Genomic DNA, 21,883 nt, shown 5'->3' with positions numbered 1-21,883 from the left:
GGCCAGCATCTGCGGGCAGTGTCCCTTCCCATGCCACTGACTTCCCTTGGACAGCTTCTCTGCTTGCTTCTATATTCATTATGCAGCTGCTTCTCCCCAGCAGCTACGGGGATCAGCCGGACACTGTTGGCTAGCAGAGGGGGATGTGCCTCACTCAGGCTGGTTATTTCCAGCCCCCACCAGGCCTGCAGACACATTGAGGAACGGCAGTGACAAAATTGTACCCCTCAAAGGTGCCTGGCCCTCCCTCTGTGGAAAAATCTACAGCAGAGATGGAAAGTGTCCACCTCTAGGACTGGCTGGGCCTCAGGGAAACCCGCAGGCCTTTCGTACGAGGGTAGGGTTGTTGACAGGCGGGTGATGTTTAGCAAAGCCTGTCAAGAGCCATAAAAATACTCAGCGTTTGACTTACTAATCTAGCTTCTGGGAATCCCGCCGAAGAAAACTGTTGCCTACGTGAAAAAACCTGCACACAGTAATGTCTGTTTATTCTACAGAGAAACTTGCAGCAGTTTGTAGGTGGAATAGTACTCACCCGTTAAAAATGCTCCCCATGAAATATGCTGTGACACAGAGCTGTGTTGGGTACAGCAAACGGTGGCTGCCGCGTCTGCAGCAAGATGGAGACCAGAGCGCCCCACAGGCCAGCACACAGCACCCATTCAGGGCAGTGACCTGGAGCTTCCTCAGGTCCCTCTAAGGCGGATGGTCTGAATCCATCTCTGTTAGCAGCCTGGGAGATGAACTTAGCTTTTGTGAACCAGCGACAGCAAGGCAGGCTGGTTATAAGGAAGGTGGGCTCAGGCCTGGCCCCGGAGGTACCCCTCACTCAGCATCCCCAGCCATGGTCAACTCTGCCCCAGGAGTTGTGATCGAAATGAAGTGGAGCTGGCTCATGCCTGTTTCCAGCACTTTGGGAAGCTAATTGGGAGGATCCTTGAGGCCAGGAGTTTGAGACCAGCCAGGCAAAATACTGAGACCCTATGTCTACAAAAAGTAAAATTAGCTGGGTGTGACAGTGCATGCTTGTAGCCCAGCTACTTGGGAGACTAAGGTGAGAAGATCGCTTGAGCCCAGGAGGTTTCGGCTACAGTGAGCCTTGATCACACCACTGCACTCCAGCCTGGAAGAAACAGGAGCCAGGTGTGGTGGCTGGAATCCCGGCACATTGGGAGGCCAAGGTCAGAGGATCGCTTGAGCCCAGGGGCTTGAGAGAAGCCTGGACAACAGAGCGATACCCATCTTACAAAAAAACAAAATTAACTGGAGTATGCTGATGTACGCCTGTGGTCCCACTACTTTTGAGGCTGAGGCGGGAGGATGGCTTTAGGTATAGGGTGTAGTGAGCCAAGATCTTGTATCAAGAAAAGAAAAGAGAAACAGGGTAGGGGGGCCAGGGGGCAGGTGATGGGGTCTCAGGACTGCAGGGAGTAGCCCTCCCCTTTTTGGAGCCAGCCTGGCCCTCGCACCTGTAAGACAGTTGAGTCAGGACCTGGCTCCATGACCCTCAGGGTCCCTTCTGCACCCTGAGGACTGTGTGCGGGGGAGCTGGGGGTGGGAGGCGGCACGGGTCAGTGGTGGGGCGTCCTCTTTCCTCTCCTCTGTCTGAGTCTGTCTCCTGCTGTCTCTGCACACCCTCCCGACCCTGCCATCTGATCTTTTTTCTCTAGTCCTCCGCCACTCTCAGTCTTCCCACAAAGTGATGGCTGGCTGTCTTGCAGGTGGCCAACATGAGTGCTAAGGACGGCACGTGCACGCTGCAGGACTGCATGTACAAGGATGTGCAGAAGGACTGGCCCGGCTACTCAGAGGGGGACCAGCAGCTGCTGAAGCGGGTGCTTGTCCGGTAATGCCACCTCCCATCCCCCAGCATGTCCCCAGCTCCCTGAAGGCGGACAGAGCTTACCCAGAGGATGCTGGGGTGGTCTTGTGTGGTCCTGAAGGCGGAAGGTCCTGGGAACAGGATGGAAGGGTCCAAGTAGGCCTCTGGCCGTCCTCTCTACGGCCCACGTGGTGGGGGTGGTGCCTCCCGTGGTTGGGGGAAGGCCACCCCCACAGAGTGGGATGGAGGCATGGGTCACTGGCCCCAACCACAGAATCTTCAGACAAAAGGCCTCAGTCTGCCAGGACCCTCCTCAGCTGTCCCCAGCTTCCCCTCATGCCTCCCTCCACAACCTGGCCATCCCCACAGGGCCTCGGAAGTTCACTGACTTTTTGAGAAGAGTCTCAAGAACCTGAAGTAGAGAAATAAGGCAAACCAACACTCCGGGCAGGCGTCATTAAGCAGCGTTAATTAAATGCATCCCCTCAGGCTAATTGGAACCCTAGGGTCAGGAGTGGCAGCAGCTGGGGGAGCAGTGGTTAAGGAGGCAGGGGAGCAGTGGTTAAGGAGGCAGATGGCTAACGATTTCCTTCTCTACCGATGTGGCCTGGGGAGTGCAGGCTGTGAAGCAGGCCAGTCTGCTAATTAGTCCATAAGTGATTTCTCAGGGACTCGGAGGTTATTTATGATTTGTGATTGTTTTTTTTTTGGAAGTTCAGCTGTTTAAAGCAGTAATTGCCTCTGGAAAGCAGAGTGAAGGTGGAGGTCCACTCCATTCCCCTGAGGGGTAGTGCCTGCCTGTCTGCCCCGGAAGTGGAGGTCAGGGGCCTGTGGGGCACTTCCCTGGCTGGTGGGAGGCTGCCTGAGGGCACAGTCTTGGCAGAAGACCCGCCCCCATCCTCGAACCTGTGTCCTCTCCCTTGGTCCCCTCCCTGGGTTCCACAGATCCTTAGGGCACTGGAAGGAGAACTGCTCAGAGCTAGTGGAATGAGGAGAAGCCTGGACTACATCTCTGGGGGTGTCGGGGAGTTCCCCTGGGATGCAGGCTCCAGAGCCACCTCCAGCTCCCCTGATTCGAGGCTCATGTTCCATCTGCGGAGTGAGCTGCTGGGCTCATGCCAGCTCCTTGGCACTTGGCTTTCACTCTGGGCCGGCATTGGGAGCGGCATTGTCTTCCCAAGCTTCAACTGGCCTGCAGGGGTAGGGTTGGTGTCCCTGGGCCATAACCACATAGAAGGTGACCTGCAGCACTCCTCTGCACAGCTGTTTCTTTTCTTATTTAGCACCCCACCCCCAAGAAAGCCCCATTTATAGCAGTTTTGACACCAGGGCCTCACATATATCAAAGCAGGGCCTTGAGGTGTTTTACCAGCAGGGCTCGCCTGGTGCAGACCATGAGACAGACGGGGGTGTGGGGGCCCAAGTTACTGCAAGAGCCTCCCCAGCTGAGCTTGCACCATGTGTAGCTCGGGGTGGTTTCTCTGCTCATGTTATCTTTGTTCTTCATGTCCAATCCCAAGCTGTCCTTGGTGTCCAAATCACCTCTCATCGCTATCCATGGGCCAGGGGTCCTGCAGGTCCCCCCGGGAGTTCCTGATTCCTCTGCCTAAGCCACACACTGCCTAGTGTCCTCACCTCCCGCCTGAGCCACTCCCCTCATGTGATCCCCATGCCAGAGTCTGCACCCTGCTTCCTGCTCCTCCCTGGTGCCGTGGGAGCCCAGCTCTGGAGCACCTCTCTGAGGACAGTGCTCTGGGAGGACTGCTGGCCACGTCTTCATGCCCAGACGGTGGTCCTGCTGAGCCAGTGGTTGATCATGTCTAGACTTGCAGAGTCCAAGGTGCTTTCCCTCCACGCCCAAGGTCAGAGGCCTCCCACCCCAACCCTGGGATGGTATCACGGACCTCACAGGCTGAAAACTTGCCTCATCCATCCGTCTTTCTGTCCCGCGTGCGGGAGTGGAAAGGCCTGACTACCCTACTGCATGCCACCTCAAACTGCCCTTGGTGGGCTGTTGGAGTTCATCCTTCTCTTCCTGCTTTTCATCTCTTGCTCTTTATTATCCTTTTGGGAGAGTTCTCTGACATTTCTCATCCCGTCTCTATTATTATTTGTAGTTTCTTTTTTGAGACAGAGTGTTGCTCTGATGCCCAAGCATTGAGACAGGGTTTCACCATATTGGCCAGGCTGGTCTTGAACTCCTGACCTAAAGTGATCTGGCTGCTTCAGTCTCCCAAAGCGCTGGGATTACAGGTGTGAGCCACCATGCCCGGCTCAGGATGTTATTTTTAACCTACTCTATAGATCCTTAAAAAAAAAAACAGCTTTATTCAGATACAGTTCATGTAACAGAAGTCACTCATTTAAAGTGAGTAACTCTGTGGCATTTTGTACATTCATAGCAGCCACCACCTCTGTCTAGTTCCAGAACATTCTCATTTTCCCAAAAGGAAACCCTGTCCCCATCAGCAGTCGCTCTCCATTCCCTCCCACAACCCCAGCCCCTGGTAACCACTAATCTGCTTTCTGTCTCTATGGATTTGCCTGTGGTGGACATTTCAGATCAATGGAATTGTAACTGTGTGGCTGACATGTAATCCGCGGAAACTTGTGGCTGTAAAGAATGTTGAACCAGGACCGGGTGCAGTGGCTCATGCCTGTAATCTCAGCACTTTGGGAGGCTTAGGTGGGAGGATCGCTTGAGCCCAGGAGTTCTTGACAAGCCTGGGCAACATAGTGAGATCCTCATGTCTACAAAAAATGAAAAAATTAGCCAGGGATGGTGATGTGCTCTTGTGATCCCAGCTACTCTAGAGGCTGAGGTGGGAGGATCCCTTGAGCACAGGGCGTCCAGGCAGCAGCGAGCTGTGACTGTGCCACTGCACTCCAGCCTGGGCCATACAGCAAGACCTGTCTCAAAACAAGCCCCAACAAACAAAAAGATTTTGAGCCATATCAACATTATGCTTACCGTTTTTCACTCAGCATTGTATATTCGAGGTTCATCCATGTAACCTGTCAGTGCTTCCTTTTCATGGCTGACTCATATCCCAGTGTGTGTACAGACACATGCTGTCATCCATGCACCTGCTGGGGGCCATTTGGGAGGTTTCCACCCTTTGCCAACTGTGACTAGAGCTGCTGTGCACATGCGTGGACAAGGGTGTGTGTGGACAAGGGTTTCCCCTTCTCTTGAGCACTTTCCAGGCAGTGGCAGTCAAGGTCTAATGGTTATTTTGAACTCTGTTCAACTGCAGCCACATAGTCAGCTGGGTTGGGTGGATGAGAGAGGAAATTCTGCAGGCTTTGAAATCTGCCCCCCACTGTGCATCTGTGAAGGGGGCTGCAGGGGATCTGAGATTAGTCAGGTCATGCCGTGCCTCAGCCTCCCAACGTGCTGGAATTACAGGTGTGTACCACCGCCTGGCTTCGGAACCCTTTTCTGCTGCTGTGCACCATCTCACAGTCCCACCAACAGCACACGTGGGTTCCAGTTTCTCTACGTCATCCCAACACTTGCTATTTTCTGGTTGTTTTTTTGTTTTTGTTTTTGTTTTTGTTTTTTTTTTGAGATGGAGTCTTGCCCTGTCACCCAGGCTGGAGTGCCATGGTGTGATCTTGGCTCACTATAGTCTCTGCCTCGCAGGTTCAAGCAATTCTCCTGTCTTAGCCTCCCCAAGTAGCTGGCATTACAACTGCCCACCACCACACCTGGCTAATTTGTTGTTGTTGTTGTTGTTTTGTTTTTTTTTTTAGCAGAGACAGGATTTCGCCATTTTGGGCCAGGCTGGCCTTGGACTCCTGACCTCAGGTGATTCACCCGCCTTGGCCTCCCAAAGTTCTGGGATTACAGGCATGAGCCACCACACCCAGCCTATTTTCTGTTTTTTATTCCAGCCATCCTTCAGTGTGTGTGAAGTGGTATCTTCTTGTTTGTTTTTTGTTTGGTGGGTTTGTTTGTTACTGCTCCTTGCAGGGCAGAGCCAACTCATAGGTAGTATGCCCAGAGTAGCCGGTGTCTTGTTCTGATTTGCATTTCCCTGAAGACGCATGGCACGGAGCCATCTTTTCATTTGCATACTGGCCACTTGTATAGCTGCTTTGAAGAAACATCTACTTAAATGTGTTGTTTTTCCAAGGACACTAAAACTGGTGTTTTTGTTAATTATTTTATTTTATTTTATTTATTTGAGACTGTCTTGAAGAAAAAAGATGCCGCCCAGGCTGGAGTGCAGTGGCACAATCTTGGCTCACTGCAACCTCCGCCTCCCAGGTTCAAGTGATTCTCCTGCCAAGTAGCTGAGGTTACAGGCGCCCACCACCATACCTGGCTAATTTTTTTTTTGTACTTTTAGGAGAGATGAGGTTTCATCATGTTGGTCAGGCTGGTCTCGAATTCCTGACCTTGGGTGATCAGCCCGCCTCTGCCTCCCAAAGTGCTGGGATTATAGGCATGAGCCATTGCGCCCGGCCTGTTGATTTATTTTTTAATGTTTTCATCTCCTTGTGGAGTCTCTCTTTTCAAATGTATTTTCCTGTTCTGTTTTGAGGTGTGACGTTTGTTGCCCGGAAGTGGCAGTGCAGCCCTTGGGGACACTCCTACACAGCTTGGGGCCTCTGAATCCCCGATATGGCCTAGTCCTGGGCCCTGCTGCTTCTCCTGAGGCCACACATCTGGCCATCCTGTCATCCAGCTGTGGCCCAGGTAGCTTCCCAGCTGCCTGGAGGAGTGGCCCAAGCCTCTTTGCTACCTGACAGCCCTGGGCTTACTGCCCTGCAGCCCCACCAGCAGTGATGACGACCTGGAACAGGACTGTGGGGGTTGGCCTGGCAGCAGCCTGTCATCCCCTGAGGTCACAGTGCCTCTTGCTCTGGGCCTTGGATTCTCTGGATCCTGCGACAGTCACCACTCATGCTTCTGCCACACTTTCCAGTGTCCTCATTCGTCCTCTTGTTTCTGCTTTGCCTCTTCAGTGGACACAAATGCCTGTCCTTAGTTTTCTGTCTTTAACTGGGAGCTCTGTTTATATTCACATGGCTCTCCTCTTAGGCCACCAGGGAGGCGACAGCTACAGTGGTCTGCAGCTGAGCCCATCAGTCAGGGAGATGGTCTCTGAATGTCACTGGCTGGCAGAATCACTATAGCTCTGGGCTTCAGCCTCCCTGAGGGGCCTGGAGGGGCTCTAGGCTCCCTCGAACGCACAGCTGCTGGGAGAGTCAGAGAGGATACCCTTAAGCTGCAGAGTTGCTGGTGGGGCGGAGGGGTTCGCCCAGATCACACGAGCGGCAGAAGGGGCATGCACTGGGGTGTTTCTTCCCTTCTCCAGCTACATCACCTGGTCAAGCTGGTGGCCACTTGACCGTCCTCCAGATCCTACTGTGACCTGGGCTCCCAGGAAGCCTGTCTCATCCTAGACCAGGCTCTCCATTCTCTTCTGCATTTTGGACAGTTTCTGCAGTGAGCGTTCTTAGCAGGATGAACAGCTGTCTTTATTTATTTATTTTAAAAAGATGAGGTTTCACCATGTTGGTCAGGCTGGTCTTGAACTCCCGATCTCAGGTGATCCACCCGCCTTGGCCTCCAAAGTGCTTGGATTACAGGCGTGAGCCATCACGCCCGGCCTGAACAGCTGTCTTTAAAAGCACGGGCCAGCACCCCAGCATGTGTCCCTGGTCTCCCCGGTAGCAGGCACCTACACAAAGTGGCTCTCCTCTGGGCACAGGGGGATAGTGAGTGGGGAAGTGGGTGAAGCCGGGGACAGGATGGGCTCAGACCCAGGTTCCTGTGACTCCCTTGGCCCTGCTCTGGATTTGGGAGTAGGGGGGTCCCCTCCTTGAGGCATCTCCACCGGGGCCGCATGTGGATACACGCCTGGGACTTCTAGGCCTCCTCAGTACCGTCTGACCTAGCCCTGCCTCTCCTTCGCAGGAAGCTGTGCCAGCCACAGAGCACCGGCAGCCTCCTTGGAGATGCTGCTGCCTCCAGCCCCCCAGGCGAGCGTGGGCGCTCTGCCTCGCCCCCGCAGGTAAATGGGGTGGGCCTGGGGTAACTGTCCTGAGCACCTGCAGAGTACCCAGTGCTTCGTCAGTCACCCTTGTCACCTTCCTCACGAGCTCCTTGGAACATGAGCTGCTCTGAGCTGAGCTGCCTGTCTCCACCTGGGGTTCAAGGGGGAAGCTGTCGGATTGGGGCTGGGGGCAGATTACTGCCAGTATGGCCACGGCACCCAGTTCACGATGTGGAACCTGGGATGGGGGCAGCTCTCAGATGTGGGGTCTCTCGGGCCTCCTGTCCCTGCGTCGCAGCTGTCGCTGGGGAAGCATGCTGAACACAGCAGTGCTTTAGACCAGTCCCCAGGGGTGGCCTGCACAGGCTGAGCCCTGCCCTCCCCCGCATTGGCTCCAGCAGGCCGAAGGGCTCAGTTTGAGGGCACCCTGAGCAGCACCAAGGACCTGGCTTGGTGCCCTGGCGCCCCCGTGTGGCCGGTCTGGGCCTTGCAGGCAGCGCTGGATTTTTTTGGCTGGGCCATGGGATTGCCTGTTGCTGCCTAGCCGCTCTGTGCTCCCCTCTAAAATGGTCTCTGCTCCTCCCCAGAAACGGCCTCAGCCTCCTGATTTCATCGACCCTCTAGCCAACAAGAAACCCCGGATATCACACTTCACTCAGAGAGCTCAGCCCACTGTCAACGGGAAGCTGGGTGTGCCCAATGGCCGTGAGGCCCTGCTGCCCACCCCGGGCCTGCCAGCCAGCACAGACACTCTCAGCTCCAGCGCCCACCTGCCCCCGCGGCTGGAGCCCCCGAGGGCCCATGACCCCCTGGCTGATGTCAGCAATGACCTGGGCCACAGTGGCCGGGACTGTGAGCACGGGGAGGCGGCTGCCCTGGCCTCCACTGCACGCCTCGGTCTGCCCCTGCTGACGGACTGTGCCCATCCCAGCAGGCCCCATGGCAGTCCCTCACGCAGCAAGCCCAAGAAGAAGTCCAAGAAGCACAAAGACAAGGAGAGGGCGGCTGAGGACAGGCCCCGGGCCCAGCCCCCAGACTGCGCGCCCGCTACCCATACCACCCTCGGAGCCCCAGCAGATGCCCCAGGTAGGTGTCCTGGCAGGATGGCGCTGCCAGGACTCCCAGCACTGGCCCTACGTCCCCCTCACCCTCATGGGTGTTGAGGGGGCTCAAGCTGTAGAGGCTGCGGGAGAGGGCTCTGTTGCCCGGGGCCCCAACAGACTCGCCCTGTGTGCCCGGCGCCTGGCCCACTACATTCCCGTACTGGTCCTCTCTGGAGTGCCCAGTGCCACATGCAGTCAATGTGCCAGGCCAGCACTGGAGGCCTGGGGCCCAGTGCCTGGTGGGGAGCTGAGGCCACGGAAGGGGCTAGCACATGCAGAGAGGAATGGGTCCAGGCCCCAGCTCTGACTGCAGGGAAACCTTGGGAGCTAGGGCCATGCTGAGGTCTGCTGGGGCTCAGGGAAGGCAGTGGGGGTCCAGGTGAGCCAGCCTTATTCAGAGAGAGGCAGTGAAGGTGCAGAGGGGCACATTCTGGTGGGAGAGGGATGACACTTGGACCTCCATAGGCCCCACGCAGCTGCTGTGGAGTGTACGTTTCTGCTGTGGGGACAGGGCCTGGCAGGCTGGGGTCGGGGAGTCAGGAGACCTGGGCAGCCCCGAACCCACAGCCCAGGCACTGGCACCGAGCAGCAGTAGCACCTGCCCAGCACTGTGGCCAGGAGCCTGTGCAGCTGCTCATTTACAGGAACCAGCAGAAGCAGTGGCCAGGGTGCAGCGGCTATTCCACTGCCACAGGGAGTGGGGCTGCTGTGGTCCCATGTGGCAGTGGCGGCCGATTGCACACAGCCACCTCTCTCTCAGTGCCAGCTGGCCCAAGGGAGCCCAGACGGTGTCACCTGCTGTGCTTTTGGGTTGTGTCTCCAGGAGGAGGCCGAGTCGGGGGCATTCCTGGGATGAGGATGGGAGCCCCTCTTTCATTATGGCTTTGCGGTGCTCAGAGGGCCATGCCCCTGTCTCCTGCTGTGGCTAGAGAGCAGGTCCTCACTGCTGCGGCTGGGTCTTACTGGGTAGGAAGGGGAAGTTTTGGGGTTGGGTCAGCCCTGCCTCGTGCTAGGCTTCCCAGCTCACATGGGATTGTATGGGGGGGCCAACGGGTAGAGGGCGACCTCACTCCCTGGGCAGCCTCTCTGACCAGGGCCACGTGCAGGGCAGGACTCCTGATTCCCAAGACATACCCTACACCCCACAGCCAGACCTGGGCCAGGATCTCTCTCAAATGGCAGAAGTGAGACCCTGGGCCCGGGTCCAGACTCCATAGACCACCATAGGCTGTGTCCTTCCTTGGATGCCCAGTGCTGAGATGCCAAGACAGGCCTAGGGACTCAAGGTGGCTTCCTCTCCCGCCTGGCGCACGTCGGCCCCTAGGCAGCTCATCCCCGGGCCCGGGGGCTGTCACCTCTACCATGGGTGAGAAAGTGCAAACCAGAGGTAGATGTCCCAAGCACCAAGGAAAGACAGTGGAGGCACCAGAAGCCAAGCCTGGTGCTGGTGGTCTATCTTACCCAGGGTCCCAAAGGTGCCATGTGTGCAGGGCATGTCCCAGCTGTCCCAAACGCCTGCCCAGGACAAGCAAGTAGAGAGACACGGGCTCTTAAGGGGACAGATGGGGAGAAGAGCTGCTGTGGGGGTGTTCCCCAGGGCCCAGAAGCAGGGACCAGCTTGGCCAGTGCTTAAGTGGGAGCAAGGGGCCACTGAGATTTGCCAAGGGCTGGACTTTGAAAGTCCTGCTAGCACCAGGTTGAGCCTTGATTTCCTGAGCCTTGATTTCCCCATCTGTCATCAGCAGGTGAAGATCTTGGGGGGTGTCAAAGGAGGTGATGTTGACCAGCCTGACACATGGCAGTTACCTGTTCTAGAATACCCGGGGAGGCCACTGTGTGGTGGGAGTGTGGGCTTGGCCGTCACAGCTGCACCTTGCCCATCACTTCCTTCCAGCTGGGACCAGGGTCAGACCCATTCAATACATGCCCAATGGGTTATGGCCCTGGGAAGGCCACAGCCTCTTAAAGACATCCCAGGTTAGGGTGGTGGCGATACTGAAGGCAGCGCCTGGCCCAAAGTCTGGAGTGTTACAACATTTGTGGGGAGTGAGCTCTGTCCATTTTTGGGAATTTGGCAGCAGAGATGCTGCCCGGGTGTTACACTGAGACAGAGGGCCCAGCAAACCGGAGATGGCAGATTCCTGCTCTTGGTGTAGTGCAGAGGGCCCCTGAAAATTCGCAGTAGGGCTAGGCACAGTGGGCTCTGCCTGTAATACCAGCACTTTGGGAGGCCAAGTTAAGAAGATTACTTAAGTCCAGGAGTTCAAGGCCAACCTGGGCAATATAGGTGAGCCTCCTCATCTCTACTAAAAAGAAAAAAAAAAAAAAATCACCAGGTGTGGTGGGTCATGCCTGTAATCCCAATGCTTTGAAAGGCCAGTTCAGAGGGTTGCTTGAGGTCAGGAGTTTGACACCAGCCTGGGCAACATAGTGAGACCCCATCTCTACAGAAAAAATGTTTAATTAGCTAGGGATGGTGGCATATGCCTCTAGTCCCACCTCCTTGGGAGGCTGAGGCAGGAAGATCACGTAAGCCCAGGAGTTCAAGATTGTAGTGAGCCACGATCATACCACTGCAACTCCAGAATGGGTAGCAGAGCAAGACCATGTCTCTAAAAAAGAAAAAAGTATACTGAGGACACTTCTGAAAGTGATAAAATCATCTCTCTGTTGGAAAGAAGGCCACCTGCAGGACGGCCTAGGAAATACACACTAAATGGTAGTTGTGGTCTGAGGGGATGAGGCAACTATGGTCCCAGTTAACGGGCACCTCAGTCCTCCTACCCCTCCTCCTCGATTTCCAGACCCTCAAGGGTGTTATCTGATGTGGCCGAGGCACCCCACCACGGGGCTGAGGAGCAGGACAGCTGCCTGAGGCCCCATCTAGCCATCAGCTGTGCAGCTTTGGACAGGCTCCTGAAGGGCTGAGCATCATCGTGGACACATCACTCATGGATGGCTGATTGGGGTGGCCCATGGGCTCCTCTGGCCGGCCCTGTCCTGGAGCTGCCTTGTGGAGCCTGCAGTTCAGTGTCCAGTGGAAGGATGGGATGATCTGGGTGCGGCGCACACCAAGGGCCTGGAACTTTGTCAGCAACAGAGGTGCAAGCCCTGCTGGCTGCGTCTTTGTCCTGCCCGATCAGAGACCGGGATGCCCCAGGGACTTGGGTCAGGCCAGGGGTCATTTGTTTTCAGCTTAGTGACCTTTGACATGCGGTCAGTAGAGGCAGCAAAGGCCTGGCCTTGGGGAAGCTCTGACCGGTTGTGCAGGCTTTGGCCCTGCAGTTCCCTGACCTGTCCGCTGTTTGACAAGAATGTGACTGCAGTGCTGATGCCTGGCCCGTCCGTGCCCTGCAGGGCGTTGCCCTAGACACGCAGGTGCACACTGAGCTCTCGCCACCTGGAGGGCATGCCCAGGTCCAGCAGCACACAGTTGCCAGATGGCAGGTGCTCAGGCCTTGCACCCGCCACACATTCACCCCGTCTGCCGTCTCTCCATGTCCCTCTAGCAGCAAAGCATGGATTTTTCACAAACGTCCCCACCCTGGCATGCCTCCTGTAGACCGGTGCCGCAGGTGCAGACTCAGAAGGTGTGCGTTTGCTCTCGTAGGTTTGAACGGAACCTGCAGCGTTTCCAGTGTTCCCACATCCACGTCGGAGACGCCCGACTACTTGCTGTGAGTGTTTGTCCGGGACCTGTAGACCAGGCCTCCCTTTTCTGGGTTCAGACCCCTCCCTCAGACTGCAGGTTAGCAGAGGCAGACCCACTGCAGATCTGGGTATGTGAATTCCCAACATGGCAGCCTCTTCTGGGCCAGGACGGCTGCCGCCTGTGTGGGGCTGGGTTCTTCCAGCGTCCACCCAGTGGCCCCTCCCTCCTGTCTCAGGAAATACGCAGCCATCTCCTCTTCGGAGCAGCGCCAGAGCTACAAGAACGACTTCAATGCCGAGTACAGCGAGTACCGCGACCTGCACGCCCGCATTGAACGCATCACACGGCGGTTCACGCAGCTTGACGCCCAGCTCCGGCAGCTCACCCAGGGCTCCGAGGAGTACGAGGTAGAGCCCTGCTGCCTACTGTGCTCCAGCTGGCGGGGTCCGGGGCTCACTTGGGCATATACCACCATGAGCCTCCTGGCCTGCTTGGTGGCCCCAGAGTCTGTCTCTTCCCCAGGCAACTCCTCCCCCTGGTGCTGCAAGCACCCCATGCAGCAACCCCATGGTTCTGGCCCGGCCCTGGGCCTTGTCATGGGAGTCCTCGAAGGCAGCCCAACTTGTCAGCCTCCTTTGTGGTGGGATAGCTGTGACCCACCTCCTTGGGTGGGGGGTGAGCCGGGGTCCATGGATCCCCACACATTTGAGCACCCAGGCTCCTCCCACAGCCCAGGACACAGGGCTCTTGGTACCTGTGCCACACCCTCATGAGACCCTACAGCTGAGCCCTGTCCAGCAGCACCCTGGGGCCCATCTGTGCTGCCATAACCACTGTAGTCGAGAGGTGGCAGGTCCCTGTGGTCCTGGGGACTAGGAGTCCTGTGGTCCCCTGGCTTGGGCTCACAGCTCCTTCAGCTGCCCTGTGTAGACAGAGAGTCTCCATCCTCAGCCACAGGCTTGGATGCAGCCTCCCCACCTGCCACCTTTCAAAATTGGTGACTTGGCTGCAGGGCTGGGTCCCGATTCATCAGATGCTGGGGCCTCTCTCCCTGGCCGAGGCCCCTTTTGGCTCCAAAAAAGATGATTCATGATGGGGTTCTAGGGGCATCTCTCCCTTCCTTTCCCTACAGCTTTGCCGCCCCCCACAACACACACACACTTCCTTGTCCTTCCAGGCCCCCACAACAGCGGTGCCTCACCTGCTTTTGCCCTCAAGAGGCCCTGCAGCCTTTCCTTCATGCCCCACCCACTCCGGAGCTCCTGCCGCTGCGGGCCCCTGGGGCGTTACTTGGCCTCGTACATGAGGCTGCCCCACTGTCCCAGCCCCCATCCTTCTCAAAGCATCTGGGGCCACTGAATTTGGGTTTCCTGCAGGTGGAAGCATACTTTGTTTTTTCAAAATTTTGTTTTTCTTCTAGACTACTCGAGGGCAGATTTTGCAGGAATATCGAAAAATCAAAAAGGTGAGTGTCTCTTGTGTTGGGATGGGCTCCAACTGACTGTGGGAGCCGGAGGGAGGAGAGTAGGCCTGGAGCAGCCTCCCCGCCCTGACGCACTCAGGAGTAGCTGAGCCTGTCCTGTGAGCTTTGGAGGCCCCCCTGGTGCGGCCCCCAGGCCCTTTTTGGCATCCTCCAAGGTGTGGGGGTAGAGCCTTTGGGTCTGAGTCCAAAGTCACCCCGCCACCCCCACCCAAGTCTTCAGCCATGGTGTCCTGGCGCAGCCACGCAAACTTAGGATGTGCGAGGGACCAGTCCCTACTCTGCCCTTGGACCACAATCCTCTTTGCTGGGCACTGAGCCCAGGTCTTTGGTGTGGGGGGCGCTGGCCTGCTCGAAGTGAGGAGCTCTGTCCTGAGTGTGACCGTGCTGTCCCGCAGACCAACACCAACTACAGCCAGGAGAAGCACCGCTGCGAGTACCTGCACAGTAAGCTGGCCCACATCAAGAGGCTCATCGCCGAGTACGACCAGCGGCAACTGCAGGCCTGGCCCTAGCCGCCCGCCCCGATGGCGGGATCTGGGAGGGTGGGGGGAGCAAAAGGCAGAGGAGAGAGGATTTATTTAAAAAAATAAACTCGAGGAAGATGCTCATCTGAACCAGCACTGCCGGCTTTCAGGGGAGCCCCTGCAGATGTCTGGTCCTGGTGGGGGGCTGCAGGCCCACCTTGGCCCTTCCCGCCTCCTGAATAGTCCCTGCCTGTGACGGGCTCCCCAGGAAGCCCAGCGCCGCCTTCCTGGCTGCAGCCCCGGTTCAGCCTCCTCTCTTGCCAGAAGACTCCTAGGCCCTCGGGGTGGCGCGCCTGCCTTTTCTAGTTTTATACAAAGACAGCCACTTTTAGCTACTGCTAATGAGACTCGAGTCTATTTTTGTACAAAAGAGAAGCAGAATCTTTTTTCTAAACCTGTGCCTCCCTCTTCTCGGACACCCAGGGTCTAGTCGCTGCCCTGGGTCCTGCCTGCAGTATTACAGAGGCTGTCGGAAGGTGCAGCCGAGCCCTGAGGGCAGGGACCCAGCAGGTGGCCTCTGCTGGTCTCTGGCTCTGTGTTCAGGCACCCTAGTCCCTGGTCTCTCCTCCTCAGACAGGGTCTCTGCTCCAGCAAGCAAACGGGGTGGCCGGGGTGGCTATTTTGAGAACTCCAGCTGGTGCCCCCAGGCAGCTGCTCAGAGCCAAGGGGGGCCAGAGAGCTCTCGGCTCCCTCAGGCCTGCCCTATATTGGGCCCCCAGCTGTCGGGGGACGTGGCGTTTCTGTGCTCCCAGTTGAGACTGGCACAGTGGCGTCAGATTGTACTCTGCGACATCCTCTGGCTCCCATTTGCTGCTGCTGCCCATTCCACACAACCCTGTGGTCTCCACGCTGCTGGCCTCCCTCCGTCCCTCTGTCCACTATGGGTCCTGGGGTCGTCTTAGCAGAGCCACCGCCAAGGTTTGCACTCAGGGAGGGGCTGATGGAGGACTGGGCACCAGTGGAGGCCCCAGGGACCCATGGGCAGAGCTAGGGAGCCAGGAGAATGGATCTGCCCGCTCTGAGGATGCAGGCTCTGCAGATACCCCAATTGCTGCTTTGTTTCTGTGCCTAGTCTAGCGTCCCTCAAAGCATGGGGGGCCACACAAGTGTGTGTGCGTGCGTGTGCGTGTGTTGGGACCCCCCAGGGCATGGTGGGGTCTGAGGTGTGTGTTCCCATTTAGGGCCAAATGAAGCCATGACTTCGGAAGGTGGTGGTGGGGGTGGCTGTGATCAGGGCCCAGGGATCACATGGGGGTCACTGCTGCCATCAACAGTCAGGCAGGGAGAGCAGAAATGCAAAAATACAGATGTGTCTATTTTTCTAAACCGGGGGGTGGGGGAGTTCCTCCTGATGGCTTCCAAAGAGCTGACTGCGGAGGGCCTACAGTGCGTCCCACCCCTGTCCGAGTCTCTCTCCTTTGGGACCCCCAGGTTCCCAGAGCTCTGAGGAAATTTCCTTCATGTTTCAATAGCTGCTGCTGTTTTTGTCTTCTGGGCCAGGCTGGGGAAGGGCCGACCAGGCTCGAGGGAACCTGAGTGGGCAGGACCCCACTGTGTCGCTCACAGGCAGCCTGCAGACACGGGTGAGGCGGGACGATTTCAGGAGGTCCCAGCGAGGGACTGCCCACCCCTCTGCCCTGGGAACCAGTCCAAGGGGCTGTCAGTTCCATTTGCCTTTTTGTTGTTGTTGTTTTTGTTATTTGTTCTCCTTTTAAGGAATTATGAAGCTAAGAGAAGTTTTGTTTTGGGGGTTGGTGGACAAAGTTCTAGCTGATTAAATATGGTCTAACTTATTGATACTATTTTTTTTCTTTTAATGTTGTACTGTGGAGAAAAACTATTTTGAGCCATGGGGTTGGTGTTTACAAGAACTTTCCACTTTTGCCAAAATGTTACAATTGAAAGGCATCTGCGTCTTCAGTTTCCTAATATTTTCTTAAAAGATCTAGTGTCCTTTTTGTACACTAAACAGGTGAATGCTGACTTTTTTCAGTCCTACAATAAATTTCACTGAACTGAACCTGGCAGCCCAGGCTGCCTGGCTGGTGTGTGTGGTGTGTGGGGGTGTGTGTGTGGTGTATCTGTATGTGTGGGTGTATCCATGTATGGTGTGTGGGTGTATCCATGTATGGTGTGTGGGTGTGTGTGGGTGTGGTGTATCTGTGTGGTGTGTGTTGGGGTATGTGGTGTATCTGTGTAGGGGTGTGGTGTGTGTTAGGGTGTGGGTGTGGTATGTTGGGTATGTTGGGGTGGGTGTGTGGTGTGGATGTGTGTTGGGATGTGTATCTGGATGTGATGTTACGGTGTTGATGTGTGTTGGGGGGTATGGTGTATCTGAGTTGTGTGTATTGTATCTGGGGGGGGTGTGGGTATGGTGTATCTATGTGGGTGTATGGTGGGTATGTGGTGGGTGTGAGTGTGGTGTATCTGGGTGTGGGGTGGTGTGTGTGGTGTGGATGTGTGTGGTGAGTGAGTAGTGTGTGTGGTGTGTGGATGTGTGGTGGGTGGGTAGTGTGTGGATGTGTGGTGTGTTGGGTGTGGGGTTATGTGGGGATTTGGTGGGTGGGTAGTGTGTGGGTGTGTGGTGTGGGTGTGGGCTTATGTGGATGTGTGTGTGGGGGGTGTGTGTGGCTGTGTGGTGGGTGGGTAGTATGTGGGTATGTTGTGTTGGGTGTGGGGTGTGTGTGGGTGTGTGTGGGTGGGTAGTGTGTGGGTATGTTGTGTTGGGTGTGGGGTGTGTGTGGGTGGGTAGTGTGTGGGTGTTGGGTGTGGGGGTGTATGGGTGTGGTGTGTTTTGGGGGTATGTTTGGGGGTGTCACCCTGGTTTCTGTGTTGGCTGTCCCTGCCCTGTGGTTGGGGGTGGGCTGGCATCGGGAGGTGATGTGGCCTGGGGCCACCACGTTGATGAGAAAGGGTTGTTCAGGGGCTCCAGCTGGAACCAGACGAGAAGGCAAAGTTTGCAGCCTCCCTGAGCCATTGCCCAAGAATGAGGACCGAAGCAGAGGGCCCTGTATGTGAGGGGAGCAGGCTGGGCCAGGGCGGGGGGGATGGGGAGCCACAGCAGGCATGTGCGCACAGCGGCACCCTCCAGTGTGGACAGGGTGGGCTGAACCCGGCACTGGGATTCCTTGGCCTCCTGCGGCACGAGAGGCCACAGGAGTGCAGCGGGGATTGGGGGAACCAGCTGTGACTGTCACCCTCTGATGAAAGCAGCAGGCAACGGTAATACGTGATTACCTGTTCTTCCTGGACTGGGGCGGGGGCATCCTGTGCCACCAAAGGGGATGGGGATGATAAGGCGGGAGCAGCTGTGCAGGTGGAACCGGAGCTGGAGGACGTGGAGAACATAATGCTCATCCTGCTGGCCGAGGACAAGCAAGGGCCATTTAGTAAGGGATGACACGAATAACAGGACCGTGGGCAAAGGTCCTGGGCCTGCAGCTGTGGGGCCTGGCCTCCCTGCTGGCCTGCGTCCTTGGCCCAAGTTCTGAGGCCACCCAGACATCTGAGGGGCGAGGGAGGGGAAGTCATGCGACCCAGCAGGGCAGCGTGTATCCTGCTCCCAGCACAGCCTGGCCACGGCGTCCTCCCAAGGTAACATCTCTGTCCCCGTATCCCAGGCCCAATACCAACCTCCTCCAGCTCTCGGTCCTGCCTCCCCCGGCCCTCCCTGCCTCCCCCAGCCCTCTACTGCCAGCCCTAAGCTGACTGTCCAGCAGTACTCTGGCCGTGACCCCCACGGCCCACAGAGGCCACAGTTGGTCCCCTGACCTCGCTGAGTCATGGATGCCATCAGTCCAGTCCCCCCGCGTGCCCAGGAGAGCCCTCACCCTCATGGCCCGGGCACCGTGGTGGAGAGGAGCTCCGGGCTGCCAACCCCTCTCCTGCTGCCTGCCAGGGTCCCGGATTGTCCTCTTTCCACCGGCACCCCATTCCTGCAGCCCCTCCTGTACCAAGCTCCATCTGGGCTCTGCAACACAGCAGTGACCGAGAGAGCCTCATCCTGGCCTTAGGGAGCCCACAGTTTGCTGGGAGACTGGCGCACCTCACAACCCACCTCAGACGGCACACCCAGGCCTGACTGGAGGGGCCAGACCCCCTCCCTTGACCTTGTCAACTGCCGGGAGTGGAAACAGCCTCGTCCCTATGCCACATCCTGCCAGCTGCCTCATGGATGGGTCTTGGGACCTTCCTCGTGTCTCTCAACTTCACAGGTTCCTGAATCCCATGTTGCCTTGAGGCACAAGCTCCCCGATTCTCTGATCTTCCAATACCAACAGGATGTCCAACAGTTCCATTCCCAGAGATGGTATCGGACTCCACAAGTTGCGGGGCTCAGTCCCACAGGGCTGCACCTGTGTCAGATGCCACCTGTTCTTCCGGCAAGCCAGCGATAAAGTGCGAGCTCCCAAGACCCCCACCTCAGGTTTGATAATTTGCTACAACAGCTCATAGAACTCTGGAAAATGCTCACGGCCAAATGGAGGAGGCACACAGGGCAAGGTATGGGGTGGGCCATGGGGCTTCTATGCCTTTTCCAGGAATGCCACCCTCCCAGCACCTCCATATTTCCCCCTAAACCCCATTGTTTGTTTTTTTTGAGACAGTCTTACTCTGTTGCCCAGGCTGGAGTGCAGTGCTGCAACATGGCTCACTGCAGCCTCCACCTCTTGAGCTCAGGTGATCCACCCACTTGAGCATCCCAGGTAGCTGGGACCACAAGCTGGCACCACCAAGCCCAGCTAATTTTTTTTTGTTGTTATTGAGATAGGTTTCCCCATATTGCCCAGGCTGGTCTCAGAACTCCCAGGCTCAAGTGATCCACCCGTCTCGGCCTCCCAAAGTGCTGGGATTACAGGCGTGAGCCACTGCACCTGGCCGACTGCCTATTTTTCTGCTTAGGTTCTATGAAGAATGTGTAGCAATGAGATGGAACACTGCGTAGATTTAAAGGGAGCAGACTGGGTGGGGGAGGGGAGCCAGCCTGCCCAGACTTCCTGGTAACATTCCTTTCTCCAGGGTATGGGCATGACCCTCCCGGAATGAGGGTCTTCAAGGGAGCAAGCAGAAGGTGACCTTTGCTGGCTTTGCGGCTTGTTTTAGGGGAGAAGGGCTCCAGTTTCTCTGACCTGGCTTGGGGAAGAGGAATTCTGGTTTCTATGGTTTCCAGGGCAGAAAGGGGCTAGAGGCAGGAGGGCAGGAGAAGGTCAGAGAGACTCACTTCTGAGCTTTCCGATGTCCTGCTCAAAGCGCTCAGCAGGCCAAGGCCCCATACTTGGGGGAGTTGTGTGTTCTGAACCCCAACCATCTCATGCATAGATGTGATTGACTAAACCATTGGTCGCTGGTGATTGAGTTGAATGTCTAACCAAGAACCAGGGACAAATACTGAATATTCTTTCACATTCCCTATCCCCAGCCCTCAGGGTCTTCCCTAGTCCCCAAACTGACTCCCACGTGGCTACTTTTTCATCTGCCACTTTTTCAAGCTCAGGTGACTTGGCCTGTAGTTTTCTTTCAGCGAACTCCTCTTCATGTCTCAAAACCCTTGCCAGCAGCCCCCTCATCTGGGAAGCCTGCCTTGGAGGGGCCCTGCCTGTGAGTTCCCTCCCACTGGGGAGGGGGGTGTCCCAGTCCACTTCCAACTCCCACAGACTGGGGCCCCTTCAGGGTGAGGCTTGGAACCAGAGTCTTAAGCCCCCATTCTCCAAGGTCAGGCCCTGTCTCCTGCAAACGTTCCCAACTATCCACCTTTTGGGCCAGCTCCAGTGGTGGAAACTTTCCGGCCTCCAGGCGCTTGTTTTGGAAAGTTCCTGGGGGAGCTGCCCCGGCCTGCCCGCTGGGTTCCCACGCTCCCTTATCAGCACACATGAGGGGGGTGCCCTGCTGTGTAGGCCTCATTCTTTCCTTGCCTCAGCCCTGCCCTTGTGCCTGTCCCCTCCTCTTCCCAGTGAACAGCCTCCCCCTCCGGCCCACCCCTGCCAAGCCCTCCTGCTGCAGGTGGGGAAACAGGCCAAACAGGCCCCATGGGACAGAGTGGTTTCGTCCCCCCTGAGATGGATGGGGGTGGGCACAGGGAGCCAGGAGATGGGAGTGCCCGGTAGGTGCTGCTGCCCATGAAGTGGAGTAGGTGGCAGCGTGGCTCCGAGGAGATTCTGGCTTTGGAGTTCTGGTCCTCTGCCTCAGTTTCCCCTGCAGTCTCTCTGACCCAGAACCTCTACCCCCTCCCCCAGAGGCCCAGCTTCCCTGCCCAGCTCCACCCCGACTTGTGGCCCAGCTCCTGCTTATCCTCATTGTCCTCTTGTAAAGGCGGAATAGGCAGCCATGTGCCCCTGAGGACTGCGGAGCGAGCGAGGTGAACCAGTACTCGCAGCGCTCGAGGACGCCCGGCTACTTCCGCCAGACGGGGACCCGATGGCTGCGGTGGCTCCGGGTTGCGCCTCGAACCCGGGTCTGCAGACGATGGGCCCCTCCCCCCAGGCGCGGGAGAGGCGGGGGCGGCGGTGGGGGCGGAGCGGGGGCGGGGCCGGAGCGCTTTTCTCCGGAGGTCGCGCGCCCGAGAGCCCGCGCTGTCCGCTGCCGCTGCCTGAGCTGACTCCGCGCCGGTGAGTGTGGTTCGGGGTGGGGGCGGCCTCCCTGGGGACCCAGGCCGCCTTGGCCCGGCCACTTAGTGTCCCCGCTGACCCCTTGCTCACCCCGGGCCCCCAGCCCGCTGCGATGGAGGCCGCCGCCCAGTTCTTCGTCGAGAGCCCGGACGTGGTCTACGGCCCCGAGGCTATCGAGGCGCAATACGAGTACCGGACGACGCGCGTCAGCCGCGAGGGCGGCGTCCTCAAGGTGGCCCAGGGAGCCGGGGGAGGGGGCGTGCTGGAGAGTGGGGCGGCGGGAGGAGATTGTTCAATGTCTCCAACCCGTCTCTGCCGCGAGGGGAGAAGGGGATGGGACCCGGGGTTCACTGCGCGGCTTGTCTCCAGGTGCACCCCACGACGATGCGCTTCACCTTCCGGACCGCCCGGCAGGTGCCCCGGCTCGGGGTCATGCTTGTCGGCTGGGGCGGGAACAACGGCTCCACGCTCACCGCCGCGGTGCTGGCCAACCGACTGCGTCTGTCCTGGCCCACGCGCAGCGGCCGCAAGGTGGGGGCGGGAGGGGCGCGGTGAGCAGGGGGGCTTGGTGGGAGTCCTTGCGGGCGGGGGCAGGAGCCTGCAGGCCGCAGGGGGCTGCAGGGGGCGGGGTTCTGCAGGGCCGGCTGGGGACTGCAGGGGGCGGTGTTCTGCGGGGTACGGGGCTG

At 57.7% G+C, this 21,883-nt stretch overlaps 2 protein-coding genes across 3 annotated transcripts in view; both read left to right on the top strand.

Moving 5' to 3' along the window:
- The window catches only part of ELL (elongation factor for RNA polymerase II), a 69,710-nt gene extending 53,098 nt beyond the window's left edge, over positions 1-16,612 (top strand). For both annotated transcript variants that reach the window (XM_017501304.1, XM_037728784.1), the window contains exons 6-12: positions 1,722-1,846; positions 7,752-7,848; positions 8,418-8,916; positions 12,544-12,610; positions 12,821-12,992; positions 14,006-14,050; positions 14,464-16,612. In XM_017501304.1, coding sequence (XP_017356793.1) covers positions 1,722-1,846; positions 7,752-7,848; positions 8,418-8,916; positions 12,544-12,610; positions 12,821-12,992; positions 14,006-14,050; positions 14,464-14,580 — 1,122 coding nt within the window. In that variant the 3' untranslated portion in view covers positions 14,581-16,612. The remainder of the gene's footprint in view (positions 1-1,721; positions 1,847-7,751; positions 7,849-8,417; positions 8,917-12,543; positions 12,611-12,820; positions 12,993-14,005; positions 14,051-14,463) is intronic.
- A 4,026-nt stretch (positions 16,613-20,638) lies between these two features.
- ISYNA1 (inositol-3-phosphate synthase 1) overlaps positions 20,639-21,883 on the top strand; it is a 4,690-nt gene continuing 3,445 nt past the window's right edge. Inside the window, exons 1-3 of the mRNA XM_017501297.2 lie at positions 20,639-21,197; positions 21,301-21,429; positions 21,567-21,728. Coding sequence (XP_017356786.1) covers positions 21,310-21,429; positions 21,567-21,728 — 282 coding nt within the window. The 5' untranslated portion in view covers positions 20,639-21,197; positions 21,301-21,309. The remainder of the gene's footprint in view (positions 21,198-21,300; positions 21,430-21,566; positions 21,729-21,883) is intronic.

Source organism: Cebus imitator, unplaced genomic scaffold (genome assembly GCF_001604975.1).
Source record: "Cebus imitator isolate Cc_AM_T3 unplaced genomic scaffold, Cebus_imitator-1.0 Scaffold280, whole genome shotgun sequence".
Taxonomy (NCBI): domain Eukaryota; kingdom Metazoa; phylum Chordata; class Mammalia; order Primates; family Cebidae; genus Cebus; species Cebus imitator.
This window is presented reverse-complemented; position numbering and strand designations above follow the sequence as displayed.